We start from the raw sequence: 21,596 nt of genomic DNA on the forward strand, positions 1-21,596 counted from the left end.
CCATGGACTTTTTGGTCTGGTCTTTCTTCCTTGCTCTGATGGGGCATGTCATGATGTTTGCTTTTTTTTTTTGTTCGTCTCGATATGTGTTTGTGTGTGGAGTTCTTTTCGTGACAGGGGATTTTAGATCAGATCCCTTACTTGATAGGAGCAAACTTTGTTTAGTGTTTGCAAATTCCTAAGTTAATGTCACATATAAATGCTTGTTGACGTTGATGGTCCTCCTCCTTCATTGGTGGAGCTCCTCCGTCGACGAGTGGTCTCATATTCCATTGCCTTGTGGAGCAGCGTTGCTGCCTTTATCTCTTGGGACTGGCCATGAGACATACATTTCTATCACTATCTATGATCTTGTTTTTGTTTTTGGTTTTATTGTAGTTGAATTTTAATATCGCCAATGATGATATCATAAATCAAATTACCATCTTTCGGGACTGAATGGCTTAATCAGCCTTGCTGTTATTCTGCAATTCTGAGGCGTTATTTTAATTGAAATATATAATCTTTGTGAATAACGGATGTTTTATTCCGTGTTGTTTTGGCTGAGTGGAACGTAATTGGCTGTAAATTATTTTACTAAATTTTTTAATTTTTTGGTTTATAATGATTAATTCTTGTTGTTAGTAATACTGTGACAGGGGATTTTTACGAGAAATCCCTTACTTGAATGGGGCAAACTTAAATATGTCTGCAAATTCCTAAGTTAATGTCACATAAAAATGCTTGTTGATGTTGGTGGTCCTCCCTCGGGAGTTCCTCCATTGACTGGTGGTCTCATATTCCATTGCCTTGTGGAGCGGCGTTGCTGCTTTTACCTCTTGGGACTGGCCATGAGACATACATTTCTGTTACAACATTTTGTTCTGATTTTATCTTGTGTGTATTGTAATTGTATTTGTTTGCATATTGAGTAAAAGACTGAATGAGCATTCTCTTGTCATTATCTTATTATATTATGTAGAGTTACAATCTTAGCAAATAATAGATGTGGTGGAAGGCTTTGACTGTGTTTTGCTACCAATTTTATTACATGCATCTTTCGCATATGAAAAATTTAATGTCATTTTTATTTGGCAAATGCAATGATTTTTTTTTTTTATAAATGTTATATGTTTTTCTGTCCTGTAAAACGAAAGCTTGCAAATTTTTCGCATTTGATTATCCTGTTTTTGTTTTCCTAAACGAACTGAAGAGGAAGCAAATTGATGCTTGAGTATATATGAATTTGGGGCTTCTTGGCGTTGAGGAAACCATATTTGTAGGATACCTGAAGACTTCAAAATTGTTTCAACGTACAACTGAAATGGTTCGATATATGTATACTTTAGTGGGTAAAATTTTCATAACATTAGTAAGCGTTATTTAGGTACCAAATGTCTCTAATCTTTGGTAAAGATCATACGGATTTCCTATATAAAATAGAAGACCAGTCATGAGGATTTGAGGGAATGAGAAAAGACTGATCTATGAAAAACAGGAAGGGAATTAATGCTCATGCCTTGGCAACAATGAGAAGAGTTGGGGATCTTAGACTATTACCTAAATGGCCTAACGGTTGAGCTAAGCTGCCCCTGCAAATTGGAACCACCATCCTCCATCGAAATTTACCTATAATTTTCAATTAAAGAAAGAACCTCATATAAAATTGCTTGTACTGCTTGCTGCATACTGTTGTACCATTCCTTGTACAAACATAAAATTTAGTTTTTTTTTTTTTTTTTTACAAACGAACTGGCTTTCAAGTTCCGAGATAGTGAAATGAAAACTACATGTGTGTACCACAACTTATCAACCATTAAAAAAGTTCAATCAACAAATAATGTTGAGAAGCAAATATCACACTGAACATTCAAGATGATAAGGCATCGCTATCATTCTCAACTTCTCTGAAATCCAAATGGGCCAAATCATGATATAACATCCAAAATACCAACAAACCCAAATCATCAAATAGCTACAAAACCAATATAGCACCATCCAACCTCATTAAAAATCCGAATCATCAAAATAACATAAAAAAAAAAATGAAACCAAATCATCAAGTGATAATATCACAACACAATTATCAATATTAAAAACCTCAACAGCAAATCATCCCACAGTGGCTCCACTTGATTCGATTCTATGTAGCTCAAGTTGTTGATGATTGAGGCTCTGTATGAGGCGTAAATTGTTTTACAACTCTTAATGGGCATAAATCATTTTATGCCTTATGAGGGGCTATTTTATTGTTAGGGAAATTATTTTAGTTTTGACAACCGTTCCAAATACTTGAAAATGGTGAAATTTTTCAAAAAAATATTTTCAACCAAAACAAACGCAACCTAAGTGTCAAAACTTTGTTGGCGAACTGTAACTTAAGGAAATGACTTGGATCACAATTTACTTAGTCATATGGTTGGTGCGGTGTATTTTAAGGATGATATAAATGATATTCAACGCCTTTGGTAATCCAAACTTTAAAGAGAAGAGTAAGAGTTCTGACTGGTATGATTAACACAAAGTGCATTGGAAATTTGGAAGTTTTAAGTTGAGTCACCAGTGATTGATTTGAAAACAATATGAAAATAATTGGCCATGTTCCATTAGTTTAAAGAATATTAACTTAAAATTTGAATTTGATATCTTATGTATTGAGGGTCATCTTACATGTCATTCATTCAAAACCATATCTTACTTGATGCCAAAATAATAAAATTAAAAAAAAAAAAAATTTATGTTGTTCCAAAAGGACCAAAACTACAAATTGTTTATCTCAAGCCATATATTTATCATGAAAAAATAAATCCTAGCGTAAAATGTGTCTGCAACACAAATCTCTAGAAGTGATTATAGAATAAAGTCAATTAGCAAATTAAAAACATCTGCTATGGGTTTTAGATTCTAGTTATCTAAACTAAAACGTTTTTACCTTATAAAGAATAATTATCCATTTTTATCTTGTAAAGAATAATTATTATAAAATGGACGTAATAAGCTCAAATTGTATTTTATTTATATTAAAAATTAAAAGAAAAAGTGCAAACAGCAAACTAAAGTACTCTATTTGGTTTGTTTTCTCTTGACCATATTTAAAATAAATTAACAAAAATTGGGTGTACTAACCACCAAACACCAAAAAATGCAGGAAAAATATTTTTTTGTTGAAACAAGGGGTCTCTCTTTTATACAGTTCGCAAGTATAATAATCTTTTTTACACTCTTTTGGACCTAAAAGATGCTATTTTGCGAACATGACTTAAGAAATCAAAGTACATGTAAAAAAGTAAATAGGAAATGCTATTGGCTAAATAGAAATTAAGGATAAATTTTTACATGGAGAAAGTTTAGCTATAATTTAGCTATAAAATTGGTTATAACCTTAGACTACAATCATACTCAATATCTTTTTATTGAAGGTAAATTTTGACAAATCCATCATTGAATTATATCTTCTTCTTATATTTTTCATGCTTGTAAAATTTCTAAAAAAATTAAAGATAAATAGTTTTGTCATCAATAAATTGTTTAAATTGTAAGTTTTTATAGTTTAAAATTATACATAAAATATAGTCTTATAGATTATGTAGGGTTCGGATTTGTGACCCAAACCCAAAAACAATAAATTTGTAGAGCGTGGATGATAGAGCTAGATTAACTATGGAACTTACAACGGTTGATCACAACATACTAATATAAACCAGCATAAAAATACACGTAAAGATCAAGTAAGCTCAAGTTCGAAGAGACTTATGATAGATTGAATACAGGTTACAATTCTCCCTTGTTACAGTTGTCTCTCTTTTTTGGTGCTCTTTTTCTTTATATAGCATCCTCCCCCATCATCCCCGTCGTCCACTTGTTCTTCATCCAGCTCCCTACTTGAGTGCATGTCATGTCATGTATCTCTCTCAACTTTTGTGAATGGCGGTAGCTGAAGTTGTACTGTTCAGGGGTCTTCTCCACATAAATGCGGTCAGAAAAGTTGCTATAGCGCATTTAATATGGTGGTGGCAGTTTTCCTTTTAAATATTTCTCCACTCTTATTATCTCCAGGCGTGTCCAAAACTTATCTAGACTGCCGAAGTCACTAGTAAGCTCATTCGAACACTCCAGATATTTATATGACCCAGAATCTTTACATCCAAGAATAATGATCTCTTCGGAGCGCTGATTCTCTCTTCGGACGGAGTCTCTTTGTCCCCGTGTATCCTTCTTTCACGTGAAATATCCCTCAACAATTTTAGCCTCTTCAGACCTATAATAACCTTCACACTGGGATTTAGGCACACTGCGTATGGTTGGGCATTTTTCCTCTCACAGATTATATAGTAAATAATATTCAATTAATAAAAAATTTGACGTATATTAAGAAGAACATAAAAAACATATAATCTAACTGTTAGATTTTGAAATTTGAAATATATAGTAATGCTAATGATATTGAGTAAAATTGTAATTTTAATCTACAACCAATTTTGCAGCTAAAATTTGTCTTAATAGAAACTAATCAATGACCAATGACAAACATACAAAGGAAACTAATCATGGAAGTCCATTTGCAAAAGTAGAGAAATTGGATTATGTAATTTTTTTTTTTTATATAAAACCATGCATTTTCTTAGGCACTTGTTGAGCCTTGAGAGCAAGTATGTATTGTAGACAGGGAACACACAAATCTTTATTATTTTCAAGCAGCGAGCTGAACCCGTCATAGGTCATCGTTCCAAAGAGTCATCTTACATAGAGACACGATTAGTTCGTGGACACAACCACTATTTGACTACGGACAATTTTAGCTAGCTACACATCAAGGCACAACATCATTCAACATTAACGAGCACCAAGATTCCTTCTTTTGTTTACGAGGCTTCTTTTTATTTCTTTCCACGCAGTTTCGCTCCAAGAGCCCTCTCCAGCTTGGTGATGATCTGTTGGTTGGGAATAGCCTTACCAGATTCATACTCCTGGATGATTTGAGGCTTCTCATTGATCATCTACAGACAAATAATGCTTGGTCATTAAGCAGGTCAATATGGTGGAGAGAGAAAGAGAATGAGAGATGGAGGGAGAGAGTTACTTGAGCAAGCTGAGCCTGGGTAAGCTTCTTGTCCATTCGTGCTTGCATAATAGCTTTCTTTAGCTCAGTTGGTACACGTTCATCTGCACTCAAAATTCAGATGAGAATAAAATTATATTAGAATATACATGGGCAAACACTACTAAGCGAAGACAACAATACTCCCAACCCAATAATTGAACTTTGGACAATATAAATGAAGAAAGAGTTTGAACACAACCCGATGTTTTTACTAGAGAAGAGAGTGGGAGAGTTGTCCTAGGAGTTACAGTCGTAAGAAGTAAAACAGATTAGTCAAGCACAAAAACACATCGTGTCCTCCTCAGACCACTACATATCATACGCCCTTTCTTTAGGTTATAAAATTGCTAGCTCATATATCAGGAGGAAATAATGCCATAAATAATCAAATATCTGAAAAGAAAGCACAGGAAGCAAAGTGATAGTCTAATTCAACTTATAGGCCAACTGCATCCGAATGATCAACATCTCAATGGAAACAAATTTAACAGAATCACTAGTGCAGAATGTAATTCCACCCTAACATGCTAGAAGACCTTTCAACTACTATCATTGCATTTCTTCATCTCAAGCTGGGATCTTGCACCATTACATTCTCAATCTACACTCCTATCATCTAGCACCCCTTGCATCCACAAACTATGTTCTTCCATCTTGAGCACCAGCTGGTGCACAGACACTATCATGTCATCAAATCCATATATGCACCATAACAATTACCCATCAAGTTTAGGAATTCACAATTCCCCTCAGACATGCAGAGCACCACCCTTTTGAGCAACTTGATCCGCTCTCATATAACTTCCTACCTCTCTACAACTATTTTATCTGAAAACCATTTCAGACTATGCCCCTAAGGCCCAATCATTATATTCCCAAAGACACCACAAAGGCAGTAAACCAAGCATAGACTATCGTCTATCTACAGAAAATCATATTAACTCCTCCAAGGTTAAAAATGATTCAACAAAATTTACATATTACAAGAACCAAGCATAGGAACTCATATTGTGATTCAGTCACAAGAGAGAGAGAGATTTGGTGCAACACCACGTAATGATGTATTTGAAAGTGTATCTGCATTTTATTCAAACTTATCCCAAAATAATAATCTGCACTTTATTCAGGAAAAGACAAGTGATATAGAACCTTGAGTATTTACTTCTGTGTCAACCACGAAGAGAAAATCACCATCACCTTGAAAGTCTAACTAAAGTTAAGTGGTTGTAATTTTCAAGACGTACTGAACTGCTACATCCCAGCTAGGGATAGATGAAGAACAATATTTCAGATGATGGGTGAAAGTTTAAGAACAAACCTCAAAATAAGCATAAAAAAGATGATGAGACCCTCGAGAGTAAAAATGATGAATAATAGAAGACAGGAAAAATTAAATTGTAATTGACATTTTGGTTGTACAACCGATGACGATGGCATTTATAAAAAAAAAAAATGTCACATGGTATTGATGCAGAGGACATGATAGGTTCAGCTTTACTTTTGGCCACTTGTTCATATCCAACTCCATAGAGTCCATGTGATTTCCTTAGTTCTTCTATAATACAATTATTCAATCCATCAAACAATTTAAAGAACAAGGATAAAACAAACAAAAGACAAAATAAATTTTCCGCAAAATCAACCCCATATATAAAAGAGTTTCATACATGTTCTAATGGAAAGAACAAGAAGCTGGACACAACCCAAAACCATTTAGCATGGGTTGAAGGTTTCATGTATATTAAAACAAAGCTCAAACGCTACCAAATCAACAATCGCCCTATGCATATAATTCCATCACACCCATCAAATGAAAAATCTGAAATAGAAATATACTTACGAGCAAGGTTCTCCGTTTCCTCATCGAGCTTCCTTGTATTTAGAGTAGTGCTGCTTGATGCAGCTTTATTTGTCCCAGCAGTAGCTGCACCAATATATAAATTCATAAATTAACTTTTACAGTCTAAAATCTTAAACCTATCATCAACTTAAAAGCTCCAATTGATAAATCACAGCCATAATTATTCTACACATAATCAAACAACCTAAACCTATAAAAAAAAGAAGAAGAAGAAGAAAACGTAGAATTAAACAAAAAGATAATCTAACTTATGAGGAACTCATTCCACACAGATATAATCTATGAATTATCATTAAACAGATCCACCTCTGTTGATTTATTCGAACCCATTTGTTTATGATAAAAATCGATAATTTTTTTTCCCGATTTATGAGGGTAAAAAAAGAAAAAAGGGAAAAAGGCGGACCTTTTTTAAGGGTTTCGATCTCGGCGCCGGAGCGGCGAGCGGCGTTGACGGCTTTCTCGTCCTTCTTGGCGGCGGCGTTGGGGGCTTTCTTGCGGATCACAACTGGCTCCCAGTCCTGTGAGATTGGTCCGACTCCTGACATTTTTGCTTCTCTCTGTCTTAGCTTTTGGGTTTGCTTGTGCTTGTGCTTGTGCTTGCGCTTGCGCTGTGCTGTGCTGGTTAGGGCTTTTGTGAAAGGATGAGGATGATTGATAATTTTATATATACGATCAGCTTGGACCGCACGCTCTACCTTTTTCAATTGGATCTGGACCTGGACCTCGCATCCGGTTCACTTGCATGTTCGGGTTCGGGTCTATGTTTTTAATTACCCAAAAATTATACATTAGAGCATCCACATTAATTTGTATCATACAAGACAAATAAAAATGCAAAATATTTAATAATAAATTTTTTATTTTTATTTTACAGGATCACTTTAACAACATACCTATTACCTACATCCTCATTCTTTATTTTGCATTTTATCACATTAATAATATATTTTCTATCTGCTCTAACAATAACAAATATAAAGGAGGGAAAATATGAGAGGAAAAAGAGAGAAGGAAAAAAAAAAAGTTTTGACATAATATTATAGCATGTTGTAAAATCAGACGTGCAAAATGAATTTATGAATGTAGGTGGTTTCTTGTGATTTTTTTTTACAATGTTAATTATGAAGTTAAGTGTTGTTAAAGTGATTATGTAAAATAAATAAAAAAGATCTTTGTGATGCAATATATATATATATATATATATATATATATCAATTACCATGTGCTGAGTTGAAATACTTTTTTTCTCTTCTTCTCTCTCTCTCTTCTCTCTCTCTCTCTCTCTCTCTCTCTCTCTCTCTCTCTCACATGGTGAATCTTCTTTCTTTCATCTTTCTTCTCCAATCAACATTTCTTCTTTCGCCCATTTCTTCACCAGAAAACTCCATTAACAAACCATAAAACTTCACTTCAACACAAACCCATGTCAATCTAAGTTCGATCCAAGCACGGTGCCGATCTGAAACTTCGATCCAAGCACGGCGGGAAGAACGCCGATCCAAGCACGCCGATCCGTCATAAGCCCCGATCCACTCTCTTTGTCTCCGTTGGTGTGTCTGTGTGTGGGTGTGTTTGGTTTTGTGGTGTCTGTGGTTGATTTTTTATTTTTATGGTTGATTTTTGATTTTGTCTGTGGGAGTGTGTATCAGAGGAAGAAGTAGATAATGAGGGCGTTGGATTTGCAGTTGGAGAAGAGAAAAAAAAAAAGGAGCGAAATTAAAAATTATTAAAATAATGTATAGAAGATCACAGTAACCGTGTATATATCCACAGTTATTGTAGATCTTGTATATTTATGCATAATTTTGCACAAGTTTACACTCACTAATGTGAGTATTTTTTGATCAAAATGTGTGTTAAGGTCCAAAATTTCACAACAAAGCCCATTCCATAAAAAAATAAAGAAGGCTCAATTCGTGCAGCAAGAAGAATCAACATCAAGGCCTTATATATGTTCAGATTTCTAGCAAAAAAGGCCATTAAAAAGTCCAGCAAATTCCAGTGAAAGAGCTAGGACGGGATCCCCAGAGGCTGCCAGAGGCTCGGGATCCTCAGGACGTGCAGCACAGCTAAAGTGAATTAAAGCAGATTTGAAGAGAGAAAAGAGACAAAAGGCACGCGGACCTTATAACCCAGACACGCAGTGGAAGTACAAAGCAAAACGCAGGAGCTTTGGTTCCAACCATTTGAAGAAAGAGACAAGGAAAAGTACGACTGGAAAAGCTGGAGCAAAAGCCAAAAAGCCTCAGGTCAGCCAACGGGAAAATTTGGAAATAGGAAGCTAGCTAGGAGACTTTCATCTGGTCGCAACAAAAAGAAAGAAACTATGAAGAAAAGGAAACAACATGATCCTGAAGCAACCAGGCACGGGACAAACTCTAAGGGGCAAAAGGGAGAAATCACCAGTACCCTAGAGCTCGATCTGTGCTATAAAAGAAGGCATGATGCAGAATAGAAAGAGGGGAAGGGAATCGTTAAGAAAACTCTGTAAAACTCAAGAAAAACAGAGGAACCGCTCCTGGTATCCCAGAGACAGCCACTATAGCATATGCTTGGATTCAACAAATTCAAACTTTGCAAGTCTTGGAAGCTTGAATAGCTATTAAAGTCTGTAACTTTTGAACTTAGTTGAACCTTGTATCATGTGAATATAGAACTATAGGAAACGCTCTGTAAAATCAAAAGAAAACAGAGGAACTGCTCCCGGTATCCCAGAGACAGCCACTATAGCACATACTCGGATTCAACAAATTCAAACTTTACAAGTCTTGGAAGCTTGAATAGCTATCAAAGTCTGTAATTTTTGAACTTAGTTGAACTTTGTATCACGTCTTAGTGAGCATATTGTAATCCACAATCAAGAAAATAATGAAATACCTCATATTGATTTGAGAATCTCTAACAATTATTTCGTGCATTTCTTTATTGCATTGTCTTCCTTTACTGTTTCTTGCTAAAATCCTTCTCATCTAANAAACAAACATAGTTTCTCTACATTTATGTTACTATGTTACCTCTGGATGTCACTCTTTCTATAAGTACCTTAATGAATGCAGGAGGTAGCTTTTTATATAGAACTTCTGAAACTAGCAGACCAAAAAAGGTGTTAACACTGTAAGAATATGAAAAAAAAGAAAAAAGGACGGTTTTTTTTAGTCAAATTTGACAAACACACTTGCAAAACAATGAAGAGTACCATACTTTTACGGTAAAGAATATCATAGTTTTCAAAATATACTGCACCAAGCCTTGAAAAAAGACTCGCAGGACGGTGAATAGTATCATAGTTTTCAAAAACTACCGGACCAGATCTTGAAAATAATGAGACACTTTCATTTCACGAAACTGACCCCACAGGGATCTTCTACGGCTGATGATCTTGAACCCTCGCACGCCTCCTACACCAAGGTACCATTCTACTCTATAAGCCGAGAAAGATAGAAAGATTCGGCCCGGTTGAGGTAAAAAACTAAATACGATATGGACTAATTTTTACATGGGCTCAGGCTCACTTAAATCTCTGATTTCTTTTTTTGCTTTATTGGGCTTTCGAAGGTGACTTCTTATGGGCTAAGGCCGACATATAATTCCTATATGAACCTCTCTAGGGTTTTAACTTTTAGTATCAGGTTACAACATTAGCCACCGTTTCACCTTTCCGCCGCATTAGCTTAAAGGTTTTCTAGAGCTGAGCAACATGTCTATATATATATATAGACTGGTTGTTCATGAAGGTGTACTCCTTGTGTTGTTTTAATGGATTTCCTGGGTATCTTTAGGTTTCAAAACATGTTGATCTACCATGTGGATGGGGAATTCTGATCTGATCTGGGTCAGAATTCATACCCATGGACTTTTTGGTCTGGTCTTTCTTCCTTGCTCTGATGGGGCATGTCATGATGTTTGCTTTTTTTTTTTGTTCGTCTCGATATGTGTTTGTGTGTGGAGTTCTTTTCGTGACAGGGGATTTTAGATCAGATCCCTTACTTGATAGGAGCAAACTTTGTTTAGTGTTTGCAAATTCCTAAGTTAATGTCACATATAAATGCTTGTTGACGTTGATGGTCCTCCTCCTTCATTGGTGGAGCTCCTCCGTCGACGAGTGGTCTCATATTCCATTGCCTTGTGGAGCAGCGTTGCTGCCTTTATCTCTTGGGACTGGCCATGAGACATACATTTCTATCACTATCTATGATCTTGTTTTTGTTTTTGGTTTTATTGTAGTTGAATTTTAATATCGCCAATGATGATATCATAAATCAAATTACCATCTTTCGGGACTGAATGGCTTAATCAGCCTTGCTGTTATTCTGCAATTCTGAGGCGTTATTTTAATTGAAATATATAATCTTTGTGAATAACGGATGTTTTATTCCGTGTTGTTTTGGCTGAGTGGAACGTAATTGGCTGTAAATTATTTTACTAAATTTTTTAATTTTTTGGTTTATAATGATTAATTCTTGTTGTTAGTAATACTGTGACAGGGGATTTTTACGAGAAATCCCTTACTTGAATGGGGCAAACTTAAATATGTCTGCAAATTCCTAAGTTAATGTCACATAAAAATGCTTGTTGATGTTGGTGGTCCTCCCTCGGGAGTTCCTCCATTGACTGGTGGTCTCATATTCCATTGCCTTGTGGAGCGGCGTTGCTGCTTTTACCTCTTGGGACTGGCCATGAGACATACATTTCTGTTACAACATTTTGTTCTGATTTTATCTTGTGTGTATTGTAATTGTATTTGTTTGCATATTGAGTAAAAGACTGAATGAGCATTCTCTTGTCATTATCTTATTATATTATGTAGAGTTACAATCTTAGCAAATAATAGATGTGGTGGAAGGCTTTGACTGTGTTTTGCTACCAATTTTATTACATGCATCTTTCGCATATGAAAAATTTAATGTCATTTTTATTTGGCAAATGCAATGATTTTTTTTTTTTATAAATGTTATATGTTTTTCTGTCCTGTAAAACGAAAGCTTGCAAATTTTTCGCATTTGATTATCCTGTTTTTGTTTTCCTAAACGAACTGAAGAGGAAGCAAATTGATGCTTGAGTATATATGAATTTGGGGCTTCTTGGCGTTGAGGAAACCATATTTGTAGGATACCTGAAGACTTCAAAATTGTTTCAACGTACAACTGAAATGGTTCGATATATGTATACTTTAGTGGGTAAAATTTTCATAACATTAGTAAGCGTTATTTAGGTACCAAATGTCTCTAATCTTTGGTAAAGATCATACGGATTTCCTATATAAAATAGAAGACCAGTCATGAGGATTTGAGGGAATGAGAAAAGACTGATCTATGAAAAACAGGAAGGGAATTAATGCTCATGCCTTGGCAACAATGAGAAGAGTTGGGGATCTTAGACTATTACCTAAATGGCCTAACGGTTGAGCTAAGCTGCCCCTGCAAATTGGAACCACCATCCTCCATCGAAATTTACCTATAATTTTCAATTAAAGAAAGAACCTCATATAAAATTGCTTGTACTGCTTGCTGCATACTGTTGTACCATTCCTTGTACAAACATAAAATTTAGTTTTTTTTTTTTTTTTTTACAAACGAACTGGCTTTCAAGTTCCGAGATAGTGAAATGAAAACTACATGTGTGTACCACAACTTATCAACCATTAAAAAAGTTCAATCAACAAATAATGTTGAGAAGCAAATATCACACTGAACATTCAAGATGATAAGGCATCGCTATCATTCTCAACTTCTCTGAAATCCAAATGGGCCAAATCATGATATAACATCCAAAATACCAACAAACCCAAATCATCAAATAGCTACAAAACCAATATAGCACCATCCAACCTCATTAAAAATCCGAATCATCAAAATAACATAAAAAAAAAAATGAAACCAAATCATCAAGTGATAATATCACAACACAATTATCAATATTAAAAACCTCAACAGCAAATCATCCCACAGTGGCTCCACTTGATTCGATTCTATGTAGCTCAAGTTGTTGATGATTGAGGCTCTGTATGAGGCGTAAATTGTTTTACAACTCTTAATGGGCATAAATCATTTTATGCCTTATGAGGGGCTATTTTATTGTTAGGGAAATTATTTTAGTTTTGACAACCGTTCCAAATACTTGAAAATGGTGAAATTTTTCAAAAAAATATTTTCAACCAAAACAAACGCAACCTAAGTGTCAAAACTTTGTTGGCGAACTGTAACTTAAGGAAATGACTTGGATCACAATTTACTTAGTCATATGGTTGGTGCGGTGTATTTTAAGGATGATATAAATGATATTCAACGCCTTTGGTAATCCAAACTTTAAAGAGAAGAGTAAGAGTTCTGACTGGTATGATTAACACAAAGTGCATTGGAAATTTGGAAGTTTTAAGTTGAGTCACCAGTGATTGATTTGAAAACAATATGAAAATAATTGGCCATGTTCCATTAGTTTAAAGAATATTAACTTAAAATTTGAATTTGATATCTTATGTATTGAGGGTCATCTTACATGTCATTCATTCAAAACCATATCTTACTTGATGCCAAAATAATAAAATTAAAAAAAAAAAAAATTTATGTTGTTCCAAAAGGACCAAAACTACAAATTGTTTATCTCAAGCCATATATTTATCATGAAAAAATAAATCCTAGCGTAAAATGTGTCTGCAACACAAATCTCTAGAAGTGATTATAGAATAAAGTCAATTAGCAAATTAAAAACATCTGCTATGGGTTTTAGATTCTAGTTATCTAAACTAAAACGTTTTTACCTTATAAAGAATAATTATCCATTTTTATCTTGTAAAGAATAATTATTATAAAATGGACGTAATAAGCTCAAATTGTATTTTATTTATATTAAAAATTAAAAGAAAAAGTGCAAACAGCAAACTAAAGTACTCTATTTGGTTTGTTTTCTCTTGACCATATTTAAAATAAATTAACAAAAATTGGGTGTACTAACCACCAAACACCAAAAAATGCAGGAAAAATATTTTTTTGTTGAAACAAGGGGTCTCTCTTTTATACAGTTCGCAAGTATAATAATCTTTTTTACACTCTTTTGGACCTAAAAGATGCTATTTTGCGAACATGACTTAAGAAATCAAAGTACATGTAAAAAAGTAAATAGGAAATGCTATTGGCTAAATAGAAATTAAGGATAAATTTTTACATGGAGAAAGTTTAGCTATAATTTAGCTATAAAATTGGTTATAACCTTAGACTACAATCATACTCAATATCTTTTTATTGAAGGTAAATTTTGACAAATCCATCATTGAATTATATCTTCTTCTTATATTTTTCATGCTTGTAAAATTTCTAAAAAAATTAAAGATAAATAGTTTTGTCATCAATAAATTGTTTAAATTGTAAGTTTTTATAGTTTAAAATTATACATAAAATATAGTCTTATAGATTATGTAGGGTTCGGATTTGTGACCCAAACCCAAAAACAATAAATTTGTAGAGCGTGGATGATAGAGCTAGATTAACTATGGAACTTACAACGGTTGATCACAACATACTAATATAAACCAGCATAAAAATACACGTAAAGATCAAGTAAGCTCAAGTTCGAAGAGACTTATGATAGATTGAATACAGGTTACAATTCTCCCTTGTTACAGTTGTCTCTCTTTTTTGGTGCTCTTTTTCTTTATATAGCATCCTCCCCCATCATCCCCGTCGTCCACTTGTTCTTCATCCAGCTCCCTACTTGAGTGCATGTCATGTCATGTATCTCTCTCAACTTTTGTGAATGGCGGTAGCTGAAGTTGTACTGTTCAGGGGTCTTCTCCACATAAATGCGGTCAGAAAAGTTGCTATAGCGCATTTAATATGGTGGTGGCAGTTTTCCTTTTAAATATTTCTCCACTCTTATTATCTCCAGGCGTGTCCAAAACTTATCTAGACTGCCGAAGTCACTAGTAAGCTCATTCGAACACTCCAGATATTTATATGACCCAGAATCTTTACATCCAAGAATAATGATCTCTTCGGAGCGCTGATTCTCTCTTCGGACGGAGTCTCTTTGTCCCCGTGTATCCTTCTTTCACGTGAAATATCCCTCAACAATTTTAGCCTCTTCAGACCTATAATAACCTTCACACTGGGATTTAGGCACACTGCGTATGGTTGGGCATTTTTCCTCTCACAGATTATATAGTAAATAATATTCAATTAATAAAAAATTTGACGTATATTAAGAAGAACATAAAAAACATATAATCTAACTGTTAGATTTTGAAATTTGAAATATATAGTAATGCTAATGATATTGAGTAAAATTGTAATTTTAATCTACAACCAATTTTGCAGCTAAAATTTGTCTTAATAGAAACTAATCAATGACCAATGACAAACATACAAAGGAAACTAATCATGGAAGTCCATTTGCAAAAGTAGAGAAATTGGATTATGTAATTTTTTTTTTTTATATAAAACCATGCATTTTCTTAGGCACTTGTTGAGCCTTGAGAGCAAGTATGTATTGTAGACAGGGAACACACAAATCTTTATTATTTTCAAGCAGCGAGCTGAACCCGTCATAGGTCATCGTTCCAAAGAGTCATCTTACATAGAGACACGATTAGTTCGTGGACACAACCACTATTTGACTACGGACAATTTTAGCTAGCTACACATCAAGGCACAACATCATTCAACATTAACGAGCACCAAGATTCCTTCTTTTGTTTACGAGGCTTCTTTTTATTTCTTTCCACGCAGTTTCGCTCCAAGAGCCCTCTCCAGCTTGGTGATGATCTGTTGGTTGGGAATAGCCTTACCAGATTCATACTCCTGGATGATTTGAGGCTTCTCATTGATCATCTACAGACAAATAATGCTTGGTCATTAAGCAGGTCAATATGGTGGAGAGAGAAAGAGAATGAGAGATGGAGGGAGAGAGTTACTTGAGCAAGCTGAGCCTGGGTAAGCTTCTTGTCCATTCGTGCTTGCATAATAGCTTTCTTTAGCTCAGTTGGTACACGTTCATCTGCACTCAAAATTCAGATGAGAATAAAATTATATTAGAATATACATGGGCAAACACTACTAAGCGAAGACAACAATACTCCCAACCCAATAATTGAACTTTGGACAATATAAATGAAGAAAGAGTTTGAACACAACCCGATGTTTTTACTAGAGAAGAGAGTGGGAGAGTTGTCCTAGGAGTTACAGTCGTAAGAAGTAAAACAGATTAGTCAAGCACAAAAACACATCGTGTCCTCCTCAGACCACTACATATCATACGCCCTTTCTTTAGGTTATAAAATTGCTAGCTCATATATCAGGAGGAAATAATGCCATAAATAATCAAATATCTGAAAAGAAAGCACAGGAAGCAAAGTGATAGTCTAATTCAACTTATAGGCCAACTGCATCCGAATGATCAACATCTCAATGGAAACAAATTTAACAGAATCACTAGTGCAGAATGTAATTCCACCCTAACATGCTAGAAGACCTTTCAACTACTATCATTGCATTTCTTCATCTCAAGCTGGGATCTTGCACCATTACATTCTCAATCTACACTCCTATCATCTAGCACCCCTTGCATCCACAAACTATGTTCTTCCATCTTGAGCACCAGCTGGTGCACAGACACTATCATGTCATCAAATCCATATATGCACCATAACAATTACCCATCAAGTTTAGGAATTCACAATTCCCCTCAGACATGCAGAGCACCACCCTTTTGAGCAACTTGATCCGCTCTCATATAACTTCCTACCTCTCTACAACTATTTTATCTGAAAACCATTTCAGACTATGCCCCTAAGGCCCAATCATTATATTCCCAAAGACACCACAAAGGCAGTAAACCAAGCATAGACTATCGTCTATCTACAGAAAATCATATTAACTCCTCCAAGGTTAAAAATGATTCAACAAAATTTACATATTACAAGAACCAAGCATAGGAACTCATATTGTGATTCAGTCACAAGAGAGAGAGAGATTTGGTGCAACACCACGTAATGATGTATTTGAAAGTGTATCTGCATTTTATTCAAACTTATCCCAAAATAATAATCTGCACTTTATTCAGGAAAAGACAAGTGATATAGAACCTTGAGTATTTACTTCTGTGTCAACCACGAAGAGAAAATCACCATCACCTTGAAAGTCTAACTAAAGTTAAGTGGTTGTAATTTTCAAGACGTACTGAACTGCTACATCCCAGCTAGGGATAGATGAAGAACAATATTTCAGATGATGGGTGAAAGTTTAAGAACAAACCTCAAAATAAGCATAAAAAAGATGATGAGACCCTCGAGAGTAAAAATGATGAATAATAGAAGACAGGAAAAATTAAATTGTAATTGACATTTTGGTTGTACAACCGATGACGATGGCATTTAAAAAAAAAAAAAATGTCACATGGTATTGATGCAGAGGACATGATAGGTTCAGCTTTACTTTTGGCCACTTGTTCATATCCAACTCCATAGAGTCCATGTGATTTCCTTAGTTCTTCTATAATACAATTATTCAATCCATCAAACAATTTAAAGAACAAGGATAAAACAAACAAAAGACAAAATAAATTTTCCGCAAAATCAACCCCATATATAAAAGAGTTTCATACATGTTCTAATGGAAAGAACAAGAAGCTGGACACAACCCAAAACCATTTAGCATGGGTTGAAGGTTTCATGTATATTAAAACAAAGCTCAAACGCTACCAAATCAACAATCGCCCTATGCATATAATTCCATCACACCCATCAAATGAAAAATCTGAAATAGAAATATACTTACGAGCAAGGTTCTCCGTTTCCTCATCGAGCTTCCTTGTATTTAGAGTAGTGCTGCTTGATGCAGCTTTATTTGTCCCAGCAGTAGCTGCACCAATATATAAATTCATAAATTAACTTTTACAGTCTAAAATCTTAAACCTATCATCAACTTAAAAGCTCCAATTGATAAATCACAGCCATAATTATTCTACACATAATCAAACAACCTAAACCTATAAAAAAAAGAAGAAGAAGAAGAAAACGTAGAATTAAACAAAAAGATAATCTAACTTATGAGGAACTCATTCCACACAGATATAATCTATGAATTATCATTAAACAGATCCACCTCTGTTGATTTATTCGAACCCATTTGTTTATGATAAAAATCGATAATTTTTTTTCCCGATTTATGAGGGTAAAAAAAGAAAAAAGGGAAAAAGGCGGACCTTTTTTAAGGGTTTCGATCTCGGCGCCGGAGCGGCGAGCGGCGTTGACGGCTTTCTCGTCCTTCTTGGCGGCGGCGTTGGGGGCTTTCTTGCGGATCACAACTGGCTCCCAGTCCTGTGAGATTGGTCCGACTCCTGACATTTTTGCTTCTCTCTGTCTTAGCTTTTGGGTTTGCTTGTGCTTGTGCTTGTGCTTGCGCTTGCGCTGTGCTGTGCTGGTTAGGGCTTTTGTGAAAGGATGAGGATGATTGATAATTTTATATATACGATCAGCTTGGACCGCACGCTCTACCTTTTTCAATTGGATCTGGACCTGGACCTCGCATCCGGTTCACTTGCATGTTCGGGTTCGGGTCTATGTTTTTAATTACCCAAAAATTATACATTAGAGCATCCACATTAATTTGTATCATACAAGACAAATAAAAATGCAAAATATTTAATAATAAATTTTTTATTTTTATTTTACAGGATCACTTTAACAACATACCTATTACCTACATCCTCATTCTTTATTTTGCATTTTATCACATTAATAATATATTTTCTATCTGCTCTAACAATAACAAATATAAAGGAGGGAAAATATGAGAGGAAAAAGAGAGAAGGAAAAAAAAAAAGTTTTGACATAATATTATAGCATGTTGTAAAATCAGACGTGCAAAATGAATTTATGAATGTAGGTGGTTTCTTGTGATTTTTTTTTACAATGTTAATTATGAAGTTAAGTGTTGTTAAAGTGATTATGTAAAATAAATAAAAAAGATCTTTGTGATGCAATATATATATATATATATATATATATATCAATTACCATGTGCTGAGTTGAAATAGAATTTAAATGGTTTGGATGAAATTTGTCCACACTTATCATTAATGGAGCCCAAAAAAAAAAAAATTGTTCATATCCTATATGTGGGGAAAAGGGGCCAGGCCCAAGTTAATGGGCCGAATACCCACGAGAGGATTGTTTCACATCCGAAAAGAGGGATGCGGAAAAGACAAGGCCCAGATAGGAGTGGAATCCTCTTGATGAAGGATCATCGCTGTCCGAGGAGGATATCTCCAGTCCGAAGAGGACATCTCCTGTCCGAGGAAGATGTTTTGCTCTGATATGATATCGGAGACTAATTGAGTAGGGGAAAAGCCCGAATGACTGTCCGATGACTCCACCTGATCAAGATAAGCTCAAAGCATATTCAGGAACGATAAGGATGGGGAAATATCTGAGGGAAAGGCTGCTGCCACCGTATTCAATGCATTGCAACAGCTTTTCTGGCCGCATTTATGTGGAGAAGACCTCTGAACAGTGCATCCTAACCTACCGCCACCCACACAGAGATGAAAAGAAGCTGCCTGACGTGACAGGTACTTGAGCAAGTTCATGGATGGGGAGCACGTGGACGATGGAGATGAGGGTAGGAGTGACTATATAATAGAGGGGAGCACCTGTCAATAGGCCCTGGAGGAAGAAGGAGAGGAAAGAGAGAGAAGAAAAACAAGAGAGTGTTTCAAACTATCCATGTATACAAACTGATCAATGCACTGTTGAAATGGTTATGATCTATTGTTATTAATCCCTTACTAATTCTAGTTCTTTGACCCATACTCTACAAATTAATTGTCTTTGGGTTTACGTAAAGAATTTGAACCCTACAATTGGTGCCGTCTGTGGGGAGAGCTTGAGCGTAAGGGAAGAGTAGCAGCGGTTGGTCATGGCTGGTCAAGGGCAACAACCGGCAGAATCTGGGGCCTCACAGCATATTGATCCTTTTCTTAATCTGGAGCGGAGGTAGGACCGTGAAGGTAGTGTGCATACTACACACACTGAGCGAACCCAGCCTCGCAGTGGAAGTCGCGTTCCCCATGTAGAGAAAAACAGCATGCAAATAGAGATTGAAAGGTTGAAGAGGGAGTTACGCCATGAGAAGAGGAAACGCGCTGTACCACACCCTGATGACGACTTGGACGACGGGCAAGATATTACCTATGAGCAGAACTCTTAAACTCCAATTAGCGAGACTTTCTCGTATGAAGCTGAGCACCCTCGTGAGAAGTGACCTCGAGGATTACCATATGGAGGGGGGGCAATGATGCCATGAGTAAGGCCCTGAATCAGATCTCCAGGTCACCCTTTACACGTAGGATCGAAGGAGCGGAGATGCCTCAGCGTTTCAACCAGCCAACCTTTACTATCTATAACGGCAAAACTGACCCTGTGGAACACGTTAGTCATTTTAACCAAAGAATGGCTGTCTATGCCAGAGACGAAGCTCTGATGTGCAAGGTATTCCCCTCCAGTTTGGGTCCTGTAGCCATGAGATGGTTTGATAACCTGAGGGCCGATTCCATCGATTCTTACCAAGAGCTTACTCAAGCTTTTGGTTCACGATTCGTCACCTGCCGAAGGGTGCCCAGGCCCTTGTCCTCCCTTCTGTCCTTAAGCATGCGTGAAGGTGAGACACTGAAGGCGTACTCGGATAGATACTGGGAGATGTTTAACGAGATGGAAGGCAACTTCGATGCCATGGCCTTGGAGACGTTCAAGTTGGGTCTCCCCACTGATCATGGTTTAAGAACGTCCTTGTCCGGCAAGCCCGTTGTTAGCATGCGCCAGCTCATGGATCGCATTGAGAAGTATAAGAGGGTTGAAGAGGATCGGCAACAGGAGAAGGGTAAGGATAAGGCTACCACCCAGGACAGGAAGGACTTTAGGTCGGATCGCTATAACAATAATAAGCCGAGGAGAGATTTCGCTGGACACTCATCTTCCTTTACTGTTTCTTGCTAAAATCCTTCTCATCTAACTATCTTGGAAGGCAAAGCTCAAGCAAAGCCACTCGGACTTGAATTCTAAATCCCACAAGTCTTGTGCAAAAGCACCAAGTCTGTGAGAATTTGGGCCAGGATCCTCGTGGCAGAATCATTTTCATGAAACTCATTTGCATATATGTATATGTATTAAAATGTATGTCCTAATCTAAAAAACTAACAATTATTTGAAGATATGTGTAGTGTGTTTTGTTTTTTTTATGTAGCACCCATAGAGATAAAGGGAAAGGACAAAGCTCTATTACATAATAAACATGGAAAAGATCATATAGCTCAGAGAACCAGAGATTCTAGGTTCTTACAGGCCTAATATGCCTCGGGATCCCACGACAGTATGCCCGGGATCCCACGACAATACGCCCTAAGGTACTAAGAGGAATTGCATTTTTCATCTTGAGGAGCTTTATATGACTTGCGCACAACTTGGTTCGTAATCAGCCCCATTTAGCTGCGGTGAACCAAGCCCAGTCCACCAAAATAACAAGTATTTGGGCCCGGGATCCTTATCTCTACTTGGGTATGTGTGCTAAGAAAAAAAAGCACTCTCACAATGTGTAAAAAAAATTATTTTTTGTATTTTGTAAGATTATTCATGATTTGATGTGGATGCTTTAAAGGCGGTTTCTC

At 35.8% G+C, this 21,596-nt stretch overlaps 3 protein-coding genes and 2 non-coding genes across 5 annotated transcripts; 3 read left to right on the forward strand and 2 right to left on the reverse strand.

Annotated features, from left to right (window-relative positions):
• The first annotated feature begins 391 nt into the window (after positions 1-391).
• On the forward strand, positions 392-481 carry LOC112033359 (small nucleolar RNA SNORD96 family). The gene has a single exon (XR_002885216.1). It is a non-coding gene; the product is annotated as a small nucleolar RNA SNORD96 family (small nucleolar RNA).
• A 4,154-nt stretch (positions 482-4,635) lies between these two features.
• Positions 4,636-7,595, reverse strand: LOC112033276 (multiprotein-bridging factor 1a). The gene is made up of 4 exons (XM_024066052.2): positions 7,348-7,595; positions 6,921-7,004; positions 5,060-5,142; positions 4,636-4,976 (listed from the first exon to the last, which is right to left on the reverse strand). Exons 1-4 carry the CDS (start codon positions 7,487-7,489, stop codon positions 4,857-4,859), a joined length of 429 nt encoding a protein of 142 aa, XP_023921820.1. The 5' UTR covers positions 7,490-7,595; the 3' UTR covers positions 4,636-4,856.
• Positions 7,596-11,181: 3,586 nt separating this feature from the next.
• On the forward strand, positions 11,182-11,271 carry LOC136065107 (small nucleolar RNA SNORD96 family). Its single transcript, XR_010626755.1, has one exon. It is a non-coding gene; the product is annotated as a small nucleolar RNA SNORD96 family (small nucleolar RNA).
• A 4,154-nt stretch (positions 11,272-15,425) lies between these two features.
• On the reverse strand, positions 15,426-18,386 carry LOC136065106 (multiprotein-bridging factor 1a). The gene is made up of 4 exons (XM_065767804.1): positions 18,138-18,386; positions 17,711-17,794; positions 15,850-15,932; positions 15,426-15,766 (listed from the first exon to the last, which is right to left on the reverse strand). Exons 1-4 carry the CDS (start codon positions 18,277-18,279, stop codon positions 15,647-15,649), a joined length of 429 nt encoding a protein of 142 aa, XP_065623876.1. The 5' UTR covers positions 18,280-18,386; the 3' UTR covers positions 15,426-15,646.
• A 1,912-nt stretch (positions 18,387-20,298) lies between these two features.
• LOC136065105 (uncharacterized) lies at positions 20,299-20,928 on the forward strand. Its single transcript, XM_065767802.1, has one exon. It carries the CDS (start codon positions 20,299-20,301, stop codon positions 20,926-20,928), a length of 630 nt encoding a protein of 209 aa, XP_065623874.1.
• The last annotated feature ends 668 nt before the right edge of the window (positions 20,929-21,596 follow it).

Source organism: Quercus suber, unplaced genomic scaffold, assembly GCF_002906115.3.
Source record: "Quercus suber isolate HL8 unplaced genomic scaffold, Cork oak 2.0 scaffold_849, whole genome shotgun sequence".
Taxonomy (NCBI): Eukaryota; Viridiplantae; Streptophyta; class Magnoliopsida; order Fagales; family Fagaceae; genus Quercus; species Quercus suber.